Below are 26,677 nucleotides of genomic sequence, written 5' to 3'. Positions count from 1 at the left end.
AGTTCCTTCCTGTTTGTGAGCAGCAGGCCAATCTTCGCATGGCCTCTGGTCGGTTCCTTCAGAACTTGTACCAAGAAGTTATCTACACCAGAGTCAATCTGCATCCAATTTCCACTGAAAATTAGTTTTGTCAACAGTTGAAAAATCTAACTGCAAGCGTGTGAACTCCTTGTTATAAAATCTCTATGGTGGGTAACTAGATATAAAAGGAGGAGGTAACACCACTACAATTTCTTTATTCAACATTCCATCAAATGTTTAAGAAAGACTCACACTTGATTAGCAAAAAATATAATCCTGAAAATGAGCAAGTATTAAAATGATTGCAAATCAGTTTTTAGTCCCCAAGATTGGAAAAGCCAATTTCATTCCAAATACCGTATTTTTTCCAATAGCACTACATAAATTCAATTCTACTGACCTGTTTGATGAAGGTGATCTCTAGCCAGCTCAAATAAACGCATATGCATGTTTGTGATGGGGTTAAAGGAGCCACAGGCAAGGAGAACAAGAGGTATCCGGCTCTTCATTGTGACATATACTGCATACTAGGATCTTCATCGGCATTTCAACCTAAAGGAAAAGTAACTATTAAAATAACCTTTGCCTCAGAGAAATGTTTCACAGCTGTTTCTCTTAATAATAAATAATGATTCATCATTTTCAGAACTGTTACATCATTGGGACATTAGTAAAATATCAAAATTAGCAAAGAGCACCATTGCAATATATGCTAAGTGAGTATTTAAACAAATCCAATACCTGTATTGAAATGAAATCCATGGACACATATCTAAAAAATGGTCTGGAACCACAGTAAAAAGAGTAATTCTACTAGAAATTACATGGTCTTCTGAACAAGGTCACTACTCTTTTGAATTATCATTAACTCCTTAATGGTCTTAATATTTTTCACAAAACACCACTTATCTAAGGAAATCCTGAGTCTATATTCATATTTCCAGAAGTATCTTAAGTAAAAAAGGTTGACTATTCTACAGTACCATCTGAAGAAGTGGGCTGTGCCCATGAAAGCTCGTGATACCATCTACATGTTTTGCTAGTCCATAAAGTGCTATCAGACTGTGTTGTTTTTTAGTTTATACTACACTAATCAAAATAGCGGGACAACCTGTCAACCTGTGGAACACTTTGCCAGAGGATGTTCTGAAGACCAAGACTAGAACAGGGTTCAAAAAAGAACCAGATAAATTAATGGATCATAGATCCATGGAGACTTAGGAAGACATCACTGCATTAATTATATATTTATATTCACAGCTTTTTTGGCCTTTACAAAGGTTGTAAGTGGAATTTATTTTTAATGAAAGCTTACTTATATTCCACAGAAATGGATGATTCCTTCCGTCTGGAAATGATTTCTTCATGCCCTGGAAAGCTCAATCTCTGATTTCACATATTTATACTTCAGACCCTAAAGTACATTTTTATTAGTAATAACTAGACAGCAGTACTAGAATAAAACTTATTTATTTTCATTTTGCCTTAAAAGCTCCTCACAAAAGAACTTTCATGTAAAGTTCTAAGCTCCATTGACATACATTTAAATGTACACAAATGTTACAAAGCACCTCACCCTACCACCCAACATGTAGACTCATAGAATACTAAAACTGGAAAGGACCTCGAGAGGTCATCGAGTCCAGCCCCCTGCCTCATGGCAGGACCCAAGTACCATCTCGACTATCTAACCTGCTCTTAAATACCTCCAGAGACGGAGATTCCACAATGTCCCTAGGCAATTTATTCCAGTGTTTAACCATCCTGACAGTTAGGAACTTTTTCCTAATGTCCAACTTAAACCTCCCTTGCTGCTGTTTAAGCCCATTGCTTCTTGTCCTAGCATCAGAGCCCTACCCTTTTAGATACTTGAAAATCACTATCATGGGCACTCTCAGTCTTCTCCCTTCCAAACTAAACATTACTGCACAAGGTGAGTAACTCTTTCTTCTCCTTCAAGTGGTCCCCATGGGTGCTTCACTCTGGATGACTACAGAGCAAGTGTCAGCTCACAGAGGTGGGTTTGAAGCTGAGTGGTAGTTATTGTGGACAACACAGCATGTCCCTCTGCCATGGAAGATGCTATAGAAGAGGAAAGTGCACAGTGTTGTGCAAGTGTGGTCGGATGACCAGGTGGCAGCGTTGCAAATGTCCTGGAGTGAAATGTTATGCAAGAAGGCGGTTGTGGCAGCTACTGCACTGGTGGAATGAGCCATGATGTTTCCAGGTAAGTTCTTGTCATGCAAAGTATAACACGTTTGAATGCAGGAGGTAATCCATTTCAAAATTCTCTGAGATGAGACTGCTTGTCCTCTAGATCTTTCAGCATAGGAGAAGAAGAGTCTAGGTAAGGCCCGCCAAGGCTTTGTGTGGTCAACGTAAAACGCCAGAGCTCGTCGGACATCAAGAGTGTGCCATGCAGCCTGTACTGGGTCGACGTGAGGTTTAGGAAAGAAGGCAGGTAAGTGTATGGGTTCATTCACGTGAAAGGAGAGTACTTTGGGAAGGAACTTTGGGTGGAGTCAGAGTATCACTGTCCTTTGTAAATACGGTGTATGGAGCATCGGCCATCAAGGCTGCAAGCTCACTCACCCTCCTACTAGAGGTAATAGCGACGAGGAAGGCTACCTTCATAGATAAATGAGACCAAAAGCAGGTGGCTAGAAGTTGAAATGGTGGTTTTGTCAAGCTTTTCAGGACATGGTTCAGGTCCCAGACAGGGACCGGTGGGCGGACAGAAGGAAACATATTCTGTAGGCCCTTAAAGAAGCGTTTGGCAAACAGGTTAGCGAGGAAAGAAACGCAATCCATAGGATGGTGAAAAGCCACTATGGAGGCAGCGTGGACCCTGATACTGCTGAGTGCTAAGCCCTATCGTTTTAGAGATAGTAAGTAGTCCAATAAAGTAGGTAAAGGAGCGAGTTCTGTATGGGGTGCATATGTTCGGCCATACCAGTGGGAGAATCAATTCCATTTGTACAAGTAAGTTCTTTCTGGTGGAATGTCTTCTACTGTTAATCAGTACATCTTTCACCTGCTCCGAGCAGGTAATCTCGGCATCCTGGAGCCATGAAGGAGCCAGGCGTGGAGGTGGAGCTTGAGAACATCTGGATGGAGAGTCTGACCGTGGTTCTGCAAGAGAAGGTCATGGAGAAGAGGGAAGGGATGAGGGTCCCTCACCGCCATCTTGAGGAGGTAAGGATACCATGTCTGTCTGGGCTACGCAGGTGCCACTAGTATGACCTGCGCCTGGTCCGTCCTGATCTTGTTGAGGACTCTGTGTAGGAGCGGGAAGGGGGGGGGGGGAAACGCGTAAAGGAGAGGGGTATCTCGTGATCCATAAAGGCATCCCAGAGGGAATGTTTCCCCAGGGCTCCTCTGGAACAGTAAAGGTGGCATTTTCTGTTGTTTTTCATGGTGAAGAGATCTATGTCTGGTTGGCCCCAGCAAAGGAAGAGTGGAGTGAGGGCCCATTTGTCGAGCTCCCATTCATTTTGGTCCTGGAATGTATGACTTAGGGAGTCTGCTGTGATGTTGAGTACACCCAGAAGGTAAACGGACAAAGGGGTGACCCTGTGTGTCAGGCACCAGTTCCAAATCTTGATAGCTTCTGAACAGAGGGAAAGGGATCGAGCTCCGCCTTGTCCGTTGATATAGTACATGCAGGTGGTATTGTCCGTCATGATGGTAATGGGCTTGTGTGCTATGTACTGACTAAAATGTTGGCATGCATATCTGACCGCCCGTAACTCGAGTAGGTTCCCTAAGTGGGCCCCCCCATGCCATGAGTGAGGCATCTGTTATAACTGTGAGAGTAGAAGGAGGATACTGGAAAGGTACACCTTGTAACATGGTTTGAGGAATTGTCCACCAAAGCAGGGAGTAGATGATCCGTGGTAGAATGACCAGGAGTTTGGAAAGTTGGTCTTGGAAGGTTTGTAAACTGTCGTGAACCAAGACTGAAGGGGTCTCATCTGGAGTCTGGCCAATTTGACGATGTAGGTCATGGATGCCACGTTCCTGAGGATCTTGAGGCAGTCGCAGACCGTGACAGTCAGAACCGATTTTGCTGTGTGTATGAGGTCGCGTATGGTAACGAACCTGTGCTCGGGAAGTGTAGCTCTCACTGTGACTGTGTCAACGAGGGCGCCTATGAACTCTAGCCTCTGCACTGGGAGTAGGGTGGATTTTGTGTAATTTATGTGAAACCCAAGGCTGAGTAACAGGGCTATTGTGGTATCTGAAATGGCCTTGGTCTCGTCAAAGGACGCGCCTTTTATGAGGCAATCATCTAAATATGGGAATATGATCGCTTGACACTGAAGTGAGGGCATTATGACTGCCAGGGTTTTGGAAAACACCCAGGGGGCAATAGAGAGGCCAAACGGGAGCACGAGGAATTGATAGTGCTGGGTGCCTACTGTAAACCATAGAAAATGTCTGTGAGCAGGATGAACCGTAATATGAAAGTAGGAACCCTAGAGGTCGAGAGCCGAAAGCCAATCTCCTTGATCGAGTGTGGGAATAATTGTTGCTAGAGTGACCATCTTGAAACGATGGTATTCAAGGTATTTGTTGAGGGATCTGAGATGGGTCGCCACCCTCCCGTCTTCTTCTGGGTAACGAAGTAAGTTGAGTAGAAGACCTGGCCCTGGAATTGTGGTGGTACTTGTTCTATTGCACCCAGTTGAAGAAGATGCAAAACTTCTTGTTGGAGAATGTTTCATGAGAGGGGTCCCTGAAGAGGGACGGGGTAGGAGAGTGCGTAGGAGGGAGGGAGGTAAAGGGGATAGTGTAACCGAATTGAATCAGTTCCAGAACCCATTCGTTGGAAGTGATGAGAGACCACTGGTGGAAAAAGGCCTGGATGGGGTGCTGGAATTGAAGAATATTGGATGGCAGTGGTAGTGGATTGTCTTCCTGGCTCTCGACCTGACCTCCAAACCTGCTGTTTGCTCGGTGGTGGATTAGTCGTAAGGTGTTGCTATTGTTGTTGTTGTGGTCTATGCCATTGAGTTCTTTGTTTCGGGCAGAAATCGTATTTGGGCTGTTGTCTGAAAGGCTCTTTCGGGCATTGGTAAGGCTGGTACCTAGTTCTTTTGAAAGGAGGAGTGTACATTCCCAGGGTCCTGAGAACAGTATGGGAGTCTTTCATGGAATGTAACACTTCGTCAGTCTTAGCTGCGAAAAGGTTGGTTCAGTCAAAAGGTTAAGGTTGGTTCGTACTTTTCATCCTTCTGGTGTAGGTCCCTAGGTACCCCAGATGCCTATAACCAGGAAATTCTGCGAAGGACAATTGTCAAAGCCATAATACGAGCTGCCGTGTCTGCTATGTCCATAGCGGACTGTAGGGCTGTGCGGAAGACAGTGTGGCCCTCCTGCATGAAATTTAGCAAGGTAGGCCTCGTGTTCCGGAAGGTGTTGGAGCAGGTCTTGGAGCTTGGAGTAATTGGCGTGGTCATAATCCGCAAGCATGGCAGTGTAGTTCGCAGCCCTGAGGAGTAATGTGGCTGATGAGTAGACCTTCCGACCCATAATATCCACTCTTTTATGGTCTGTGTCATGTGGAGTGGTTCTGAGGTTGGGTTGTTTACTTTTGTGTCATACCAAATCCACCACCAGAGTGTTAAGAGGTGGGTGGATAAAAAGGAAGTCCATGTTCTTAGGAGCAATAAAATATTTACGATCTGCTCTTTTATTTGTTGGGATGATGGATGCTGGGGTCTGCCAGATGTTGTCAGCCGGGTCCATAATAGCCTCATGCATCAGGATGATTAGAGGCTGTAACGTGAGGAGAAGGCAATATTGTTTCACCTATACCTCCTGGAGGTCTCTTTCTTTAGCTATAGCTACTCTTCTGAACAAGTCCTGGAATTTTTTTGTGTCGTCCCCGGATGGTGGGGCTTCAGTAGTGACCGCTTCATCTGGGGAAGAGGAGGAGTTGTGGAGAGGTGATCTGGTCTCTCCTTTGGAAAGAGAGTGGTGCGCTTCCAAGGGGGCTGGCAAATTCGGTTCAGTGGCCGATGCTGTGGCGGGAAGAGGTGGTCTGGAAACAGTCAAAGAGACTCAACGGTGGCTCTTCTTAGGACGCAGCTCCCACGGTTGCCATTGGATGGTATATGGCGGAGGTGGATAGGTTTATTGTTGTGCATACCAAGGGTGCAGAGGAGGAGGGTATGCATTTTGAACCGTCACCGGCTGCCAGGATGGAGGTCTATGTGCCGGGCTAGAGTGCTGAGAGAAGAACCTGCTCCTTGATTTGGTGCCGATGTCACTGATGGAACGAGCAGTGACAGAAGAGCGTCGGGACCTCACAGAGTGGATGGAGGAGCCCAGGGAGGGCAGTGCCGATGATGTGTGGCTCTGTACCGGGGACCGGTACCACTCACGCCTGTCAGTCGGTGCGGGACGGCGGGGTTTGGATGGTGATGGTGCGGACAGCGGTTGTGTCAACGGTGCTAAGGGTCGTTCTGGCACCGTAGTAGTCGGTGGTGGCACATCGGCACGGGCCTTCTTCGGCGCCGGGCTCGGTGCAGTTTTGGTGTGGTGCTTCGGTGCTGAGCAATCTTTCACTGGTGCTGTCGGCGCTGAGGACAGCTCCAGTGCCGTACTGGATTGTGCCATTGAGCCAAAGCAGAGGTCAGAGTGAGCTCTTTTGCGAGGTTCCGACGTCTTAAGAGTGCACCGTACCAGAGGTTCCCAGCCTATCCTTGGTGCTAACCTGTGCGGCTGATGGCGACGAGGGTAGCGATGTAGTCAGGGAAAGACCCGATTGGGAGGTCATAGGACCAGAGTGGACAGAGGGGTGGTTTTTCTCCATACCCTTGCTCAACTGCGGCGGTCTTGAGGCCGTAGGAGAGTCCTCTGAGGGAGGGCGGAGGGAGTTTTTAGATAAGAGTGTCTTTAGCCTGTTGACTTGGTCCCGGCGCGCCCTTGCTGTCAGTTTGGAGCAGTGAAGGCACTTTTGAGTTTTGTGTGTGCCTGCCCTAGGCACTTAATACATTTAGAGTGCCCGTCTGAAGCAGGCATGGCATCTCGACATGACTAGCACCTTTTAAAGCCCGGAGAGCTGTGCATAAGGGGTTGGGGAAAAAGCGGCAAACTGCGACTAGAAATTATTTTTTTTTAAACTTGGTATGGGAGAAGAATAGAGCTAAAAAACTTGGAAACTGAGGGTAAAAACCAGGTATTCAACTATTTTTTATACAGAATTGAAGAGAACAGTCCACTCCGTCTGCTGCCGAGGACGGCAGAGAAGGAACAGAGGGGCCGCGCCACGCACGCACCCAACAATTCCAACAACACTAGAGGGCGCTCGGCGCCTGCGCAGCACGGCAGAAACTGCTAGAAAAGTCTCTGGTCACTGGCGCGAAGATGCACCAGCACCCAAGAGTGGAGCACCCACGGGGACCACTCGAAGGAGAACATGGCTTTTTGCATCTGAAAGATCTGCAGCCATTGCTTGTTGAACCAAACCATTCTATGATGATGTAATCTCATCCAGAAGCAGCACTCCACTATCTGCCTCTTTCCATCCCCATCCCATCTCATCAAACCCCCAGCTCCTCCCCCAAACGTACCCCTTCTGTCCTTCCCACAGAACCTCCTGCATGTGGTAGACTGATGATCGGTGCTGGGAGGAAAGGGGAGAAGTTGATTGGCAGAGGCTGCTGGCAGGCAGGAGTCAGGGGCATGAGGGAAAAATTTTCAGCAGCTGTATGCTAAATTGCACTGACCACAATTTGTAGTATAGACATGGCCACAGGACTAGCCCTGATTCAGCAGTCAAGGTAGCAGACCAAGTACCAACCACTAAACACAGAATAAGACAGGCTAGGATTTGTACCGAGTTAGTGTTATCCTTTCTAGAAGCTGTCTGCCTACAGAGGTTTGCACTAAAATAGCTACACTGACTTCTAGATACAGTTCTTCTCAGGTATAGACAAGGCACAAATTCACACCTTTCTGCATGATATTAATTAGCTTAAAGGCTTAAAATTCAGCACAGTAATAGCAAGGATGAAGAGTGTTAACTGCGTTTTCATCTAAGCTCCTGAGAGAAATCAAATACAAAGGAAATGTTAACTAACTACTACTATAAAACAGGAGAGTTTGATCTCCCAGATTCAAGGCAGGCTGGGCAATTTACCTTTCCCCAATGGGGACAATGTCAGCTATACTGATGGAGCTAAAGAAATGAAAAATAAATGTGCTTGTTTTAGAAACTACTTAGAAGGCTCTACTCCTGAATGGAAATGGACCATAAGTTCTACAAAAGCTGTTCAAGCTGCAGTGCAGCAGACTAGATACCTCTTTCTCCTGAAAAAGCCCAAGTTCTGACTCAATGGCAAAAATCTTCCGGTACCAAGACCAAGAGAAAGAATTTAAAACAGCACAAATTTCTCGTGAGCAATGCAGACACATGCTCTTTTAAAATTTATTGAGTTCTGTTACTGATATGGCTGCAAATGTCTTTAAACGTTCAAAAACATATAAAACATGTAGTTTACTTACACGCATATTCAATAGAGTTCCTTTAACTAGTCACACAGAACGGAAATAAACTTGTCAATTAAATGACCGTCTCAACTGTTAAATGCTTACACTTTGTTCTAGGAGGGTGACATTTATTTCATGTGTTACATAAAAATAAGCGTTGTATAAACCATAACAAAACCAGTTCTGAATAGTACATTGTGTCACTTGTTTAATGGCAGAGATGCAGGATTAAAAAGCGGTTTAACCGTATGTCAACACACATCAATTTGCACCTGTAAATAGGTTTGCAAACACTACCAAGTGCAACATCTACACAGTTTTTAGTCAGTGAAATCTGACTGAATTTATTTACAGTGCTGAATTTATTCCTTAGCAACTGCTCTGATTCAATGGGTGTGCCATTAATGGTCCTCAGCAAAAGATACAATCTGCACCCTCTCTCCAACATATTATACCTTAGGCTTTCTTCCCCACAATGAAGACTTGACACTACCACAATTGATCTTCTGGCATTCAGCTTAGAGAGTTTAATAAAAACCTACTAAATCAAACTCAGAGGGTGCCCTCCCAATTGGCACCAGTACACCTGCTCCTGTGAGGAGTTAGGGAAGCTGACTAGAGCGTTTGCTCCTGTCATTCTCCCGCTGTTGAGAAGGAAAATAAATTTGAATTAAGGTATGTTGCATATCTTAATTTAACATTCTCCTGTAGAATTGTGAAGGTATTGAGAGGAATATTCTTTTGAGGGAAGTTGTGCACGAGTAATTCAACAATTTTAACTGCTGATACAGGTTTTTGTTTGTATTATAGACGTCTGAGATACTTACCAGCCAGTCACATATATGCGGCAGTCTAGGAAAGAGTTCTATGGGAAATAATCCAAATAGTTAGGGAGAATAATCTTGTGGTACCATCAGGAGATATGGATTCTATCACTAGTTATGTTACAGGCTACCTATAGGACCATAAACCTTACAATAATGTATGGGCTTATTTTTACAGGATCTGGGGCTGCAATACTCTCACTGACATTAATGGAAACATCAGTCATTCACTACTGAAATTCACATCCTTATCCATCTCTCTGTCTATAAACTGGGGATAATAATAGTTTGCTACCTCTCAAGGGTGATATTAGACTTAGGTGATACATGGCCTCAAACCTGTCCAAAATGTGTTTTGTAAAATAACAATTTTATTTCTTAAGTCCCACACTATATTCTTTCAAATTTAAAGAAATTAATACCTTTAATATGTGAGAATATAGTTCCTTAAGTGCTCATCCAAATATCCCTTTAAGGGAAGTTAGGCCTGGTCTAACTAAGGGTATGTCTACACTACCACCCTAGTTCGAACTCGGGTGGTTAATGTAGGCAACCGAAGTTGCAAATGAAGCCCGGGATTTGAATTTCATTTGCATCTTGCCGGGCGCCGCCATTTTTAAATGTCCGCTAGTTCGGACTCCGTGCCCGCAGCTACACGCGGCACGGACTAGGTAGTTCAGATTAGGCTTCCTATTCCGAACTACCGTTACTCCACTCCGAACTACCTAGCCATGCCGCGTGTAGCCGCGGGCACGGAGTCCGAACAAGCGGACATTTAAAAATGGCGGCGCCCGGCAAGATGCAAATGAAGCCCAGGAAATTCAAATCCCGGGCTTCATTTGCAACTTTGGTTGCCTACATTAACCATCCTAGTTCAAACAAGGGTGGTAGTGTAGACATACCCTAAGAGTTTAGGTCTAACTTAGCTGCATTAGGTTGATTCTCTAGACAAGGAGTCCACACCACCAATCCCATTCTGCCAATTTTAAGGGCTGATGACGTTGATTTTGGTACTTCTGCTTTTTATGAGATGTAAAAGTAAATTCAACCTTGCATGGTCAACTTTACAGCAATGCAGACACAGTGATCTGAGAGTCGACGTCCTGGGCCTCCAGGACATGTCCCACAGTGCCCCAAAGTGACTCCACTTTCAGCCTATATATGACATTGGCATTTTGTGTGGAAAGCATACAGCTTTGCCCAGTCTGAGCAACACAGTGTATGTTTCACAGCCGTACAAGAAGGATGCAGCTTGAATAGATCCTGAACTTGGTTGTCATGCTGAAATGATGGTCCATATTCGTTGTAAATGACCTATGGTAGATGCTGTGACGACAAACAACAGCGAACATTTGTGTGATAGTTAGAGGAACTGGTGAGTAAAGAATTCAAACAGGAAAAGCTGGAGACTGATTTGACAGTTTCTTTATTCAAAGCGATTGGAGTCATGGGTGAACCTGGTCCTGGATTTTGCAGTTTTCTCTTTAACCATGAAACACAGAAGTCAGTATTAACTGAATACTCCTCCATTTGCTGGAGTGCCTCATGAAAGCCATCAGGGCCCTGTGCTAGAAGAACGTCATCATTGTAGTCAAGTGCTGAGAGTGAGAGGTCACCGATCTTAATGCCTATGGACCTGCCAGAATGTTGCATTATGAAATCCACTGCCTGACAAAAGAGTTTAAGGGATAAGATACAGCCCCTGCCTAACACCAGATAATGATTTAAAAGGTGCTGACATCTGATTTCCCAAATGAACATAGACAGTGATTCCATTATGCAGTTCTCTAATTAAGTTCAGCAGAATGGTTAGGGACACCAAAGGCCTTCCATAGCATGATACAATTTATTGAATCAGATGCAGCCTTAAGATCAACATACAAGGGCTTCTAAAATTTGTGGTGTATCTCCAACAATAACATGACTGTTGAGGGTGACAAATATTTCTGAAAAAAGAAAAATCTCTAGCTGTTATGCATTTATCATTTTTTAAAATAAACAGTTGTCACTAGAAAAATGTTCTTCTTTTAAACTGTTACTGATAAAAGGTGAGAGGCAATGCAAACAAGAAAACCTGCAGTTATACATTTTGCCGATGTCAGCCAAACCATTTTATTTAACAAAAAACAGGAATATTAATGGTAGCATGGTAGCATTTTATATTGATTGTGCAATTACTGCATGGTAAGCCAGATTCGTTTGCTCTGCTGCTTGACAAAAATGGCAGACAATCATTTAAGACAAACGTTATACTCCCATGAAGTTCTTTTTCCAAATAACTGCTGGGCTTCAAAACCGACTCCATATGATTAAAGTGATTTGCTGCTACACTGCATAAAAACTGCAAGATGGCAGAGGACAAGCCCATTCACTGCTGCTTACTGCCCAGGTATTATATATAGGAGAGATGTGTGCCTCAGAGCACCACATCAAAGTCTAGGAACCTGAAATCCCATTAGTAAAAAAAATAAAATAAAATAAAATGACTTAGGAATGCTAGAAAAATACTTCTACTGTATTTGTGAAGAAAGAGCAATTAAAGCAACAAACCAGAGAAAGACACACGTCAGGTTTGAGATTTAAAAGGATTTTTTAAAGTGCTTTGTTCTCTATGATATTAAAGCTTTGATAATTTGGATATAAGGGCTCTATAGCATGAAAACACCTTCATATTTAACCATTTAAAAGACTAAGGATGCAAGCTTGAAAGTTACAATATTATTAAAGAGACCAGGCATGTTCACTAAAAATGTGCTTTTTAAGGTACTCCAATTTGTAAACTGAAAAAAAAATCATTTCACAGAAGGCTAAGACTAGTTACAATTCACATTTATCAGAAACATTTTTTACTACATTGCCTTGCAAAAAATCTTGAAAAATTTACTAGCCCAAGCACAATATCTACTTGCCCAATAAAACCATGACAGTGCTCATAAGAAAAACTGGCAATCGAAAGTAGTTATTCAGCATGAGCAAGTTAAATTTTACAAGGAAAAATTTTTTTTATATAAACCACACCAGAAATTAGCACACACTACCCATATTTTACCTCTAACTTTAAAAAAATGAAGCTTGATTTTAACAAAAAGAATTTTGCAGAAAGTGTCTTTAGACATTTTATTATTTAAAATTTTCCCACTAATTGGGAAGGGGCACTTTCTGCTGTGGTTCTAATCAGACAAAGTCAACACATTCTCCTGGTTCTTCATAACCTGTCTTCAAGAATCACAAATAGGAATAAGTGCAAGGCTCCGATCAGAGATTTTGTTAGCTTGCTGCTGCAGAATAAATAGGTGAAGTTCAGATGTTTTTACTAGAGTTGCCTGGTGTCTGGTTTTCAACTGGAACACCCAGTAGAAAAGGGCCCTGGTAACTCCGGTCAGCACTGCCAACTGGACCGTTAAAAGTCTAGTTGGAAACGGAGCAGGGCTAAGGTGAGTTCCCTACCTCTTGGGGTTTCCCACAGCTCTCAGAAGCAGCAGCACTTCATCCCTCTGGTTCCTATGCATAGAGACAGCAAGGGGACTCTGCACCCTGCTCCTGCCCCGAGTCCCAACTCTGCAGCTCCTACTGGCTGGAAATTGCAGCTAATTGGAGATGCAGAGGTGGTGCATGCGGAAACAGTAGTATACAAGATGGCCTTGCTGCACCTCTACATAGGAGCTGAAATGGGAGCGTGCTGCTGTGTCTGGGAGTTGCTTGAAATAATCACTGCCTGGAGCCTGCACCCTGACCCCCTCTCACACTTCACCCGTCTGCCCCAGCCCTGATGCCCTTCCAAACCCCTCAGGCCCAGTCCAGAGCACACTTCTGCATCCCAAATCCCTCATATCCCCAACCCAGAAACCGCACCTCCCAACAGTGTCTTCATTCCCGCCCCCCCGATGCCCTAACCCTCTGCTTGAGCCCTGACCCCCCTCCTACCATCTGAACCCCTCAGTTCCAGCCTTCTACATTCCAAACTAAGGCTGTTAAGTATCAGGTAATTAATCGAATAGTTGATGCCAAAATGCATGGACTATTCAATAAGTCGATAGGGAGTCTCTGCCTTTGAAGTGTAGCAACAGCTTCTAAGGCAAAAGTGCCAAAGCCTGGGGTCAGCTGGGGACTCCCCTAGGGTATGTCTACACTACAAAGTTAATTCGAACTAACAGATGTTAGTTCGAATTAACTTTGATAGCGGTTTCTATGTGTAGCGCCTAGTTCGAACTTAATTCGAACTAGCGGAGCGCTTAATCCGAACTAGGTAAACCTCATTCTACGAGGACTAACGCCTAGTTCGAATTAAGTAGTTCGAATTAAGGGCTGTGTGGACACTTGATTCGAACTAGTGGGAGGCTAGCCCTCCCCAGCTTTCCCTGGTAGCCACTATAGGCACCACCAGGGAAACTCTTCTGCCCCCCTCTCGGCCCCAGAGCCCTTAAAGGGGCACAGTCTGGCTACGGTGCCCGTACCAGGAGCAAGCCTGCCAGCACCCAGCCAGCAGACCCTGAACCTGGCACGGCACGAGCCAGCCACCCGCTGCCACCCAGCCCTCAGCCTCTTCCCGGGACCAGGCTGGCAGCTCCCAGGAGCCTGCCCGGGGCCGCAAGAGGCAGGCGCCCGCCTGGGCTAGTGCGGAGATCGTGGACCTCATCCACGATGTCCGCACTAGGCACAGGAAAGTGGCCATCTAGGGCAGGAGAGCTGCCAGCCTGGCCACCCCGGAGCAGGTTTGCATGAAAATCAGGGTGGTCCAGTGAGACCCCCAGCCTTGAGCCCTGAGCTAAGAACATAAGAATGGCCATACTGGGTCAGACCAAAGGTCCATCTAGCCCAGTAGCCTGTCTGCCGACTGCGGCCAACACTAGGTACCCTGGAGGGGATGGACCGAAGACAATGACCAAGCCATTTGTCTCATGCTATCCATCTCCAGCCTTCCACAAACAGAGGCCAGGGACACCATTTCTACCCCCTGGCTAATACCACTCCATGGACCCAACCTCCATGAATTTATCTAACTTCTCTTTAAACTCTGTTCTAGTTCTAGCCTTCACAGCCTCCTGCAGCAAGGAGTTCCACAGGTTGACTATTTGCTTTGTGAAGAACTTTCTGTTATTAGTTTGAAGCCTGCTACCCATTCATCTCATTTGGTGTCCTCTAGTCCTTCTATTATGGGAACTAATAAATAACTTTTCTTTTTGCACCCTCTCCACACCACTCATGCTTCTATAGACCTCTATCATATCCCCCCTCAGTCTCCTCTTTTCTAAGCTGAAAAGTCCCAGTTTCTTTAGCCTCTCTTTATATGGGACCTGTTCCAAACCCCTGATCATTTTAGTTGCCCTTTTCTGAACCTTTTCCGAACCTTTTCCAAGGCCAAAATATCTTTTCTGGGGTGAGGAAATCACATCTGTACACAGTACTGAAGATATGGCGTACCATAGTTTGATACCTCCCCTCCTCCTTCTTCCCCTGGCTTCCCCCTTCCAGCTCCCTCCTCCTAGGTTTCTTCCTCCCCCTCCCACCCTCTCTCTTCCCCTCTCTCACCTCTTTTTCCCAGTCTCCCCGAGTTTTGTTCAATAAAGAGAGTTTCTATTTTTGAACTTACGTGTCCTTTATTTTGTACATCAGGAAGGGGGGCTAGGGAGGGGTAAGTGAAAGGAGGTGAGGGAGGAATGTGGTACGAGCCCCCGATGGGGAGGACTGGGGTGGCTCTGCAGGCTCCTCGGGGTGGAAGCTCTCCTGCAGCCCCCCGATTGACCCCACCCCCCGGATGGCAGCCTGCGGCAAGTGCAGCCGGGCTGATGGCCAAGTGCTGTGATGTGCCGAGTGTGGGCATTCAGGGCACTCCAAGCCAGGACTGATTTGCTGTCCCTCATCGAGTTAGACAAGCGAACAGGGAACCCCTGAGAACTGTCTGTCCGGGGTGGGGGTCGGGTCCCTTTAACCACAGCCCTCGGCTAGCCTGGGGCAGCAGCTCCATGCTCTAAGTCCTAATCTGATGCCTTGCCGGCACTGCTTCCGGCCAGCCTTAACCTCGGTTCAGGGTCCACTCAATGTGGACATGCTAGTTCGAATTAGCAAAATGCTAATTCGAACTAGCTGTAGTGTAGACATACCCCTACTGACCCTTGGTTCTGTGTGGTGCTGCCACTTTGAAGTATCACCCTCTTCATGGAGGTTAGGTCTATAAAAGGCTATTAGCCAGGGGACAGAAATGGTGTCCCTGGCCTCTGTTTGTCAGAGGCTGGAGAAGGATGGCAGGAGACAAATCGCTTGATGATTGTCTTCAGTCCACCCTCTCTGGGGCACCTGGTGCTGGCCACTGTCAGCAGACAGGCTACTGGGCTAGATGGACCTTTGGTCTGACCCAGTACGGCCGTTCTTATGTTCTCCCCTTCTTTGCTGCCTATATCTGACAGAGGTAGCAAGGAGCAGGAGAGGGAGGGAGAGTGACCGGTAGACTATCCTGTTAGTTATCCAGTAAGCATTTGCATATCAGATAGTTGGTTAGTCCTTCACATCCCTATCCCAAACCCCTCATCATCCCCAGTCCCACCCAAGTCTGCACCCTTCAGCCAGAGCCCTATCCCCCCTCACACACACACTCCAGCCACCTTTCTCAGCCTGAAGCCCCCTCCCATACTCTGAACCAGTCAGTCCCAACCCACAGACCAGAGCCCCTCCTGTACTCCAAACTGTTCCCCCCCCCTCCCAGCTGGCGCTCTCATCCCCTCCTGGACCCCAACTGCCTGATCCAGCCTGGTGAAAATGAGCGAGTGAGGGTGGGGAAAGCAAGAGACACAGGGAGGGGAAAATGTAGTGAGCAAAGGAGTGGTCTCAGAGGAGGGGCAGAGCAGGGCAAAGATGTGTGGTTTTGTGAGATGGGGTTGAGTTTTATTTGGGGGCTCCCTCCATTTTTCTTGGCTTTAAGCATTCAACTGTCCTTTCTTGGTCCAAAAGCAGTAATTTTCTGAGCAAACAGCAGCTGATAGCAGGATATTCATGGGCATGGTTGCTTACAGATAAGCTGCAATATGTCTCACTACCATGAATTTAAAATGCCTGAGGTGCTAACAGAGGGAGTTAGCCACTTTGGAATTGCCTGCTCCTCCCCACAAGCTGGCGCCCCTTCAAAACACATCCTCGTACTTTGTTCTTCAGATTACTCCATTAGAAGCAGTATCAAAGGAAGATTCCCCAATACAGATGCATCCATGTGCCTTCTTTGCATTATTTCAATTAAGCTGCTGCATCATTATTTTCTTGTAATTTAAAAACATCAAATTAGCTAAAATAAAACAATAAGAAAATATTATGCCAATTTCTTGAATTAAGTTTGAAAATTTAAATCTTGGGGGAATGTTCATTGTAATTAAATTTCTGAAATAAACAATTAAAAATGTCATTTGTTCTACCCTTTTATAAAAAATGTTTAGTTTCTGAAATGCATGCCACTTTATGCCATTGCAAACAACTGACAAACTAACAAATTTTCATTGACTTTTCACAGCAATAAAGCATCTCATAACAGCCCATGTGGTTTGTAAAATCACGTATGTACTGTAACAAACTGCTAGCTAAGCCAGAGCTCTGCCACTATAGCCTGGCTGAAAAAGCCAATTACAGCCAGCTGAGGAAGCCCAGGCCTGAAGGCCTAATGGAAGCAGTTGAGGGTTTCATTAGCCAGAGGACTAGATAAGGAAGCCAGAGGGGATGTGAAAGGGGAGGAGCTAGGATGTGGCTGAGTGTGCACCCCAGCCAGAAGGAGAGGCTGGCTGAGTCTGCTGTGAACTGGTTATTAATGGTTCACAGTCATGCTGAAAGGGTATAACGGGTTTCCGCACGGGTCAGTTTGGGGTCCGGTTCTATTCAATATCTTCATCAATGATTCAGATAATGTCATATGCTTATTTAGTTTGCAGATACCACCAAGCTGGTAGGTATCAAGTACAAGTGCTTTAGAGGATAGGGTTAGAATTCAAAATAATCTGGACAAACTAGAGAAATGGTCTGAGGAAAATAGGATGAAGTTTAATAAGGAGAAATGCAAAGTACTTCACTTAGGAAGGAAAAATCTGTTTCACATATACAGTACCTTTCTGCAGTACTAGACAGTCATCTAAAGGCCATAGCGGACCCAAACTAAATATGAGGCAACAGTGTTTTTATTGCAGTAAAACCAAACATGATACCAGAATGCATCATGGAATTAACAACAGGAATGTTGAGAGCAAGACACAGAAGTAATTCCTCTGCTCTACTCTGTGCTGATTAGGCCTCAATTGGAGTATTGGGTCCAGTTCTGGGCACAACATTTCAGGAAAGATTTGGAGAAACTGGGGAAGGTCCAGAGAAGAACAACAAGAATGATTAAAGATCTAGAAAACAGGGCCTATGACAGAAGACTGAAAGAACTGGGGTTTAGTTTGGAAAAGATAGCAGCTTTTAAGTACCTAAAAGGGTGTCACGGAGAGGAGAGAGAAAAAAATATTTTCCTTAACCTCTGAAAATAGGACAAAAAGCAAAAGGATAAAGTTTCAGCAAGGAAGGTTTAGGTTGGACGTTGTTAAAAACTTCCTAACTGTCAGGGTGGTTAAGCACGGAAATAAATTGCTTAGGGAGGCTGTGGAATCTCTATCACTGGAGAAATTTAAGTACAGGTTAGACAAACATCTATCAGGGATGATCTAGATGGAGCTTGTTCCTGACATGAGGGCAGGGGACTGGACTTGACCTCTCGGGGATTCAGTTCGGTTTCAGTTCTTGTATTCTAGGATTCTATGCATTGCATGTAGGCAGACTGAGATGTTCATGAAGCCTCACAAAAATCAATTAAACCTAGCTTCAAGTCAGTTTGTGCACAACTTGCAACATGGAAGTCAGTGTGTGATTACTTATGCAACAATTCCCAATATTCCCACCCGTCTGAAGCACCCATTCCTGCTTTTATTCCTCCCATTTAGATCCTTGTCGTGCAGCATTAGAGTTTTGCCTGAACAAGGACTACGGAATAAAGCCCACAGAGAGTACTGAATTTGAAAATCTCTCTTCCCTCCTAAACATGACTTTGTTCAATGCACATGATTGAACAGTGTCTTGCAATTAGGAAAAAGTTACATACATGACTAAAAGCAAGACCAAGTGATCAGCCAATTTTAGTCAAGTAGCATCTCCCTTTTTAAAACACTAGAAACTTAAATTATAAAAGCTTCCACAAATCCACAAGACTGGTCAATTAAAAAATAAATCTGTTTTATTACCTAACTTTGCAATTCATTTAGAGATAGTAAAATAAATTTATTAGGGGTGAAATCAGGAGTGGTGGAAACTAGGACTGTAAGCAACTTGTCAACCAGTCTACTATACGATAAGCATAAGCTTATCAGATAGTCAGCTAGTGATGCAAATAGTTGCTTCCCCCACCTTGCTGCCTCTACTAGAGACAGCAAAGGGGGAGCAGAAGCCAGTGCCTGGGGGAGCCGGCTTAAAAGCCGGTTCTCACCCAGCACCATGTCCTAGGGAACAGGGGAGGAAGAGGCACAGCAGGAAACAGCACGAGCAGGGACTGAAGCAGTCTCCCCTCACGCCACTTTTGCTGCGATTCTGCTTTTGAAATGTACAAAGACATTTTGAAATGTACAGTGATGTTAGGTTGGTGGTCAGTTTCAAGCGAAGTGCCCCAAGATTCTGTTCTAGGGTCGGTTTTGTTCAACATCATTATCAATGTCCTAGATGAGCTGAGAGATTGCACCCTCAGCAAGTTTGAGGATTATACTAAACTAAGGGCAGAGGTAGAGATGTTTGGGGGCAGGGATAGGGTCCAGCGTGACCGGGACAGATTAGAGCAGCGGTTCTCAAACTTTTTGGGCTCCGGAGCCCTTTACATGTGTAAAAATGTATGCCGCGCCCCAGCGGTGTGTGTTAATTGCGTCAGCTCGAGGCAATTCTCAATTATGCTTTTGAAGGCTTTCCAGTTTGTCAACCTCGCGTCTCGCGGAGCCCTGGGGCTCTACAGAGCACAGTTTGAGAAACACTGGATTAGAGGATTGAGCCAAAAGGAATCTGATGAGGTTCAACAAGGACAAGTGCACAGTCCTGCACTTGGGATGGAAGAATCCCAAACACTGTTACAGGCTGGGGAGTGACTGGCTAGGTAGCAGTTCAGCAGAAAAGGACCTGGGAATTACAGTTGATGAGAAGCTGGATATGAGTTAACAGTGTGCCCTTGTAGCCAAGGCGGCAAATGGAACATTAGGGTGCATTAGGAGGAGCATTGCCAGCAGATCTACAGAAGTGATTATTTCCCTTTGACACTGGTGAAGCCACATCTGGAGTATCGCATCCAATTCTGGGCCCCCCACTTCAAAAAGGATGTGGATGCATTCGAAAGGGTCCAGCAAAGGGCAAAAACGATTAGGGGGCTGGAGCACATGACATACGAGGAGAGGCTGAGGGATTTGGGCTTATTTAGTCTGCAGAAGAGTGAGGGAGGATTTGATAGCAGCCTTCAACTTCCTGAAGGGAGGTTCCAAAGAGGATGGTGAGAAGCTGTTCTCAGTAGGGACAGATGGCAAAACAAGACACAATGGTCTCAAGTAACAGTGGGGGAGGTCACATATGCACAGTCTTACATATTTACTTCTTTCATCTATGGTCTATGGATTACATACCTAGCTAAGTATCAGAGAGGAAGTCGTGTTAGTCTGAATCTGCAAAAGCGGCAAGGAGTCCTGTGGCACCTTATAGATTAACCGAAGTGTTGGAGCATGAGCTTTCGTGGGAAAAGACCCACTTAGTTATATGCATCTGACAAAGTGGGTCTTTGCCCACGAAAGCTTATGCTCCAACACTTCAGTTAGTCTATAAGGTGTCACAGGACTCCATACCTAGCTAAGGAAGCACATCCCAAGTTTCAGAGAATTCCCAGTTGAAAATCGGAAATGAGCCCCAACTTGTAACACTGACAAGCATATCCAATGTGGGTCCTCTGGAGCGTAATGCTTGAGTCTCTAACACATGAGCTAAAAGCCAGCTGCCTCTCAACTAAGGCTGTACAGAAGCCTCATTATTCTCTCTAAGTGGTCTCAGTGCCACTAGATAGGACAGTGCACCACACCAGGGTGTATGTTACATAAGTGGGGCCTGAGCCCGGAGGGGGGGAAGGAGAGGGGAGGGCAATGCTCTGAGCCCCCTGTCTCTAACCCCCAGAAACTGCTGCTGCATATGCCCACCATTTTGGGGAGAGGTGCAGAGCCAGAGCAGAGCTGAGCCTGTCTTAGCCCCCCTCTTCCATTGCCCAAGAGCCATCTGAGGTAAGTGGTGCCCAGCCAGAGCCCACATCCTGAATCCTGACCTAGCCCTGAGTCCCTCCTGTCTCCCTACTCTCTGCTCCAGGATCAGCCCCAGAACTCCTTCTACATTCCAAGACCAGAGCCTGCATCCCAACCCTTTTGCCTCAGCTCTGTGAAAATGAGTGAGGATGGGGGAGGTTAGAATGAGCAGGGCAAAGGTATTTGGGTTTGAGGTTGATGATCCTGGATTTCAAAAAAATCCAGTGATCTTGTGCCTAAAAAGGTTGGAGACCACTGCTATAAAGATACTGACCCAACCCGTCTCAATGCTGCTTATCTTAAGAAATCTGAAGAACTCACAGCTCAGAGCAAAATAGCTGTGAGCCATCTTCAGTTTAAATGTAAAATTCCTGAATTTGCACTTCTAAAGTTACAGACATGAATTATAATTTATGCTAAATCCAAGTAGCATCAATATTATATGCTCCTATAGCTGGATTTTATAGATTAGGTCTGTAAAATCCCTGATTAATCTGTTAATCAATTCAATATTACACTTCACAAATTAACCACTTAAACAGGATCCCACGGGCGAGGGGCTGCTCCAATCTTGCCAGGCCCGCCATGGGCTGCTCCAGCTTGGCCAGGTCCGCTGCAGGCAGCATGCTGGACCCAGCCAAGCTGGAGCTCCCCCTTGCCCACAGTGCAGTGCAGCATGGCAAGTCCAGATGGGCTTGAGCAGCCTCCCAGCCACTGGGCCACACTTAATTCTTAAGTATCATCTGGTAAGGGTGAAGTTTACCAGTTAACCAATTAACCACTGACCTCCCTAGTCTAGAATAAAATCTTACAGTAAATGAACTAATTACACATACTGTAACACTACAAAGCTGAAGAGGTAAACAATAGCAATTCTGAGACCATCTGATCCTTCTTGTTGATGTTTTCAATTTCATTACATTTGACACGAAGTAAAATTAGGCAGCAGTTGTTGTCAAATATGGCAATAAAATCAAAGCAGAAAAACTGAGCAATCTGGGTTTTGGTCCTCTCTCCCCACCTCCACCCCATTTTCACTGGCATTCTCTTGTGGATGGCTACCACCCACTACTTTTAGACACAGCAGATAATGGAATGAAGTGGGTTCCTGTGCACTCTCCTTCCACTGCCCCCACCATGCCAGGTGAAGTGTGGGGGGGGGGGGGGGGGAGGAGAAGGAGTGCCAGGGCTTGCCCCTGCACTGCTGGCAGAGAAAAGACACAAGAAGTTGCATCCTAACTCTCCCTACAGGATGGGTCAAGCGCCCACCCTGCCCTGCTTCTCCTTCCCTGCCCCTTCCTGAGCACTCACCTGGGGCATGCTGCCTGCCTCCTCCCTGCAGGAGTCTGCTCCCTCTTTGCTCATCTGTGCTCCCTCTGCTCTAAATCTGTTTAGTGGATACAAGTAGTCTGGATTGCAGATTGGATGAGACCTTGAGCTTGGTGGACTGGATCGATGCGGATTCACATTTTTGTATCCACCCAAAGCTCTACTCATCAGCCATACATGTGCACACATCCTATTTTGTATACATCTCCCTTTCTTTCTCCTCTGGCTTAAGCACAAATCATGTGTAGATAGAGAAAGCTCAACTGAGACCATCCACACCAACAAAGCTATCTGCTGTGCCAGCCAACTCTGAAAATAAAACGCAAGCCCATGCAGCACAGAAAGAGAGTTAAAGGAGGCATCTCTTAGTTTTCACGTGGAAATGTGAAAAGCGTCATTAAAGGTAAATAGCCAGGTTTGTGACCAGAGTCCAGGGAGGCATCCGAGCTCCGCACAAGGCTCCCACATGGCCTGGGAGGCGAGAGACGTGTTGTGGTTTGGAGGGCAAACCCAGACACGCCTGGCTGGCACATCACCCCCACTCTCCCACCGAGATGACACCTGCTGGTTCGGGCCCGAACTGCCAAGGCCCCGAGGCAGCAGTGGCAGAAACCACGGAAACCTCAGCCCCAGGCGTGGCCAGGCCAGGGGAGGGCTGGATCGCAGCCCCCAGGGCCGCGCTGGCAAACCGGGCGCGCAGCGGGGCCGCCGGGGAGGGGCACCTGGGACTCCCAGCCCGGTTGTAGCGCCCGGGGGCGCGGAGGCCAGGGCAGGCTGGCGGCGCTCCCGGCGGGGGAGGAGGTACGTCCCATTGGCCGGAGCGGAGCCTGGGCGGGGAGCGGCCTGGGCCCGACCCGCCCGCGGAGGGGCCGAGCGCAGCTCGCTGGGCAGCGCAGAGATGGGCCCTAACGGCCGCGGCGGCCCGGGCCCAGGCGCGCACGAGAGCCCGTAGTGGGGGGAGGGGCTGCGTCGCTCCCCTTTCCTCCCTTACCCGCTGCGGGGCTCGGGCTCCTTCCTGCGACCAGGCACCGCGTCGGCCTCAGGCCCGGCCTGCGTGGGGCAGCGCCAAGAGCGAGGTGACTCGACTCCGCCCCCGGGAGCCCCGCCCCCTCCGCTTCCCAGGAGCCTGATCCCAGAGCGCCCTGGCCCGGTCTTTATAAAACTGCGTCCCCCAGCGATCCCAGCCCCCTCCCCCCATTTCCCCAGGGAGCCTGGTCCCTGTATACCCGCAGTCCTGGGGCCCTGCTCCCATATACCTCCTAGCCCAGTTACCGCCCCACCCCACTGATACAGGTGACTCCGGGTAGCACCGCAGAGGCGCACTGCTTTCCTAAGCCTCCACCAACACTGTAATTGCTCAATGAGGTGTCCCCCACATGCACCCTCCATGCCATTCTGGGTGGATGTACTTGCATCTCCTCTCCTCACAGGCACTAGTCACCACTGCCATACCCCACCCTCAGGGAACCACTCCTATACATCCACCCCACCCGGTGATTCCACTTGCCCCAAGGAGCCCGTCATCCTCATACCCAGGGGAGGGCAACTGTGTCAAACTGAAGAGCCAAACTACACCAAAATTCAGAACAAGTGGTCAACAAAGAGCCATATAAGAATGCCTATTTGCATGACTGAAAATCTACAACTTAACATTATTAATTGACATGATTCATAATAGCATAAATGAAGCATTGTACTCACAGACTTTATTTAATGGGACTACTGCAGCTTTTGCACATTTCTTTGAAGTTTACATCATAAGTGATCAAATTCAGCTTCATAAAGGCATTCAGGCTATCTTCTGTCAATCTTATGGCATAGGGCTGAGGATGTGGGACTGCAGGAGTCAGCGTTGGAGTGTATGAGGGTCTCAGGACAGGGAGTTCAGCTGTATGATGGGATCAAGGGCACAAGGTTGGGGTGTGGAGGAGGTGCAGGAAGCAGGGCAGGGCACTGCAGGTGGGAAATAGAATATGTGGGGGGCGGGGCTTGGGACAGGATTACCTTACCTGGCTGGGACTGGGCTGCAACCAGGCAGTGATGTCTAGATGAGCAGCTGGGCCAGGATTGCAGCAGCGGGGGAGCACTGGGACGGATCGCCACCAGCCCTTCCTGTGGCCAGTCGGGGAAGCAGCTGGGCAGCCACCAACCAGCTTGTCCTGGCCTCATCTCCAACCATGAGGAAAGTCTGAAGCTGGGGCCAGGGCACCAATAGGGGCAGCTACACTGGGGCCCAGCTCCAGCTCCGCTCCTGCGCAGCAGGGATGACCAAAAGCTGTATTTGGTGTCATACTGAGCCACCAGATCAGATCGAGGGAAGTGATTATTACCCTTCATTCTGCATTGGTGAGGCCACCTCTGAAGTACTGTGTCCAGTTTTGGGTCCCTCGTCACAGAAAGGGTTTGGAGAAATTGAAGAGTATCCAGCCGAGGGCAATGAAAATTACGAGAAGGCAGGGAAACATGATTTATGAGCAGAGGCTGAGGGAACTGGGCTTATTTAGTTTACAGAACAGAAGAGTGATGGGGGGATTTGATAGCAGCCTGCAAGTACCTGAAGTGGGGTTCCAAAGAGGATGGAGCCAGGCTATTCTCAGTGGTGACAGATGACAGAACAAGAAGCAATGGTCTCTAATTGCAGTGGGGGAGATGTAGGCTGGATATTAGGAAAAACTAGTTCACTAGAAGGCTAGTGAATCACTGGAATGGGTTGCCTAGCAAGGTGGTAGAATCTCCATCTTCAGACGTTTTTAAGGTGAGACTTGACAAAGCCCCAGCTGGATTGGTTTAGTTGGGGTTGGTCCTGTTTTGAGCAGGGCATTGAGATGACCTCCTGTGGTTTCTTTTCACTCTAATCTTCTATGACATTGTCTCTCTTGTGTCCTTAGTTGCAACCTGATGGGAGCTTAAATAAATTTAAATGGAAAATCTTAAAGTTATGGCCTTATTACTAAAACTGTATGGCTACATCTAGATTGCATCCCTTTTCCGTAAAAGGGATGCAAATTAGACGTATCGCAATTGCTAATGAAGCGGGGATTTAAATCTCCCCTGCTTCATTAGCATAAAAATGGCTGCCGCTTTTTTTCAGCACGGAGTTTTGCCGGAAAAAAGCGCCAGTCTAAACGCGGATCTTTCGGAAAATAAAGCCTTTTCTGAAAGATCCCTTATTCCTCTTAAAATAAGGGATAAGGGATCTTTCGGAAAAGGCTTTATTTTCCGAAAGATCCGCGTCTAGACTGGCGCTTTTTCGGGCAAAGCTCCGTGCCAAAAAAAAGCGGCAGCCATTTTTATGCTAATGAAGCGGGGGAGATTTAAATCCCCGCTTCATTAGCAATTGCGATATGTCTAATTTGCATCCCTTTGATGGAAAAGGGATGCAGTCTAGACGTAGCCTATGAATAACTGATTTTGGGGTTTGGTGAGGGAACTAAAATTTAAAACAATAGTCTGAAACAAATATTTTCTAGTAAATTTTAATAAAATGTAATTTTGAGTTCAACTAAATGTTTTGTTTGAACATGCTGTTTGGGTTTTTCCAACATTTCATTAATAAAATTGCAGTAAAAACTGAACCAAGAAGTTGCTTCCAATCAATGTTTTGTTTTTAAAATATTCAGACAAAGTGATCCAAATTTGAGCCAACTTTGTAAAATATATTGCTTGACCCAAATCTGCATTTTTCAGCCAAAAAGAGTTTTGTAGAAAAAAAAATCACAGAGATCTACTAATGAATCTTGGTGTCTCTGCACATAGTTAGACAAGGACTCTTGCATCCATGAAGGAGGTGGAGAAAGTAAAGAAGTGATTTTCACTTCATTCAACACAAGAGCAAGGGGTCACCTAATGAAATTAATAAGCAGCAAGCTTAAAAACAAACAAAAGAAAGTACTTCATACACCACACAGTCATCATGTGGAACTTGTTGCCAGCAGATGTCCTGAAGGCCAAAATTATAACTGGCTTTAATAAAAAACCCAGATACATTCATGGAGGATATCCAATGGCTATTAGTCAAGATGGTCAGGGATTCATCTAGGTGACTTTCACTGCCAGAACCTGGGAATGAATCACTCAGTAATTTCCCTGTTCATTCTGAAGCACCTGGCATTGACTACTGTTGAAAGATAGGATGCTTAGGCTTAAAATGCAGCATCTCAAACTCCCAGCCCACAAGCCATCAGTGACCATAGCAATTGCACAATCTCACTCAGTAGTCTGCAGGCCCCGGGGGCTGTCTGTTCCTCAGGCCCCACCTCTTCCTGCCATTGTCTTGCCCTCCTCTCCTCCCCCCACCCCCATAGCATTCTGTCCCCACAAGGATCCAGCTTCAGGGATCACCAGGGGGACCTGACTCAGTGCAGTAGTAGCAGTGGGTCTCTCACACTCCCCACCTATTTTCACTCTTCTGACCTGAGCATTTTACCCATCTGAATGAACTACCAGCACTTTAAGTTCCTTCAAAGATTACCTCTGAAAGGGGCAAAACTCTTCCCTGAACTCCTCTGCTACTTATAATAGGGCTATCCATTTGAAGAACCATAGGAAGACAACCACTTGCTATTAGTCCATTTAACCTTTTTTACTCTCTGCCTTTCCTTGGGGTAGACTGAATGGGGCATGGGTATGGAGAAAAAGGCAATCTCCTACCTCTCTTGGGATGCTCCAAAAGGTCAGAGAAACCAATGC

The 26,677-nt window shown here is 46.4% G+C and overlaps 1 protein-coding gene and 1 long non-coding RNA gene across 3 annotated transcripts in view; one reads left to right on the top strand and one right to left on the bottom strand.

Moving 5' to 3' along the window:
• Positions 1-23,111, bottom strand: part of NMNAT3 (nicotinamide nucleotide adenylyltransferase 3) — an 86,478-nt gene extending 63,367 nt beyond the window's left edge. For both annotated transcript variants that reach the window (XM_006124986.5, XM_025185610.3), the window contains exons 1-2: positions 22,980-23,111; positions 422-573 (exon numbers count right to left, since the gene is read on the bottom strand). In XM_006124986.5, the coding sequence (XP_006125048.1) occupies positions 422-530 (109 nt within the window). In that variant the 5' untranslated portion in view covers positions 531-573; positions 22,980-23,111. The remainder of the gene's footprint in view (positions 1-421; positions 574-22,979) is intronic.
• The window catches only part of LOC142830750 (uncharacterized), a 93,882-nt gene continuing 90,159 nt past the window's right edge, over positions 22,955-26,677 (top strand). Inside the window, exon 1 of the long non-coding RNA XR_012906205.2 lies at positions 22,955-23,064. This is a non-coding gene — a long non-coding RNA (uncharacterized LOC142830750). The remainder of the gene's footprint in view (positions 23,065-26,677) is intronic.

This window comes from Pelodiscus sinensis, chromosome 10 (assembly GCF_052426305.1).
Source record: "Pelodiscus sinensis isolate ZL-2025 chromosome 10, ASM5242630v1, whole genome shotgun sequence".
Lineage (NCBI taxonomy): Eukaryota > Metazoa > Chordata > Testudines > Trionychidae > Pelodiscus > Pelodiscus sinensis.
This window is presented reverse-complemented; position numbering and strand designations above follow the sequence as displayed.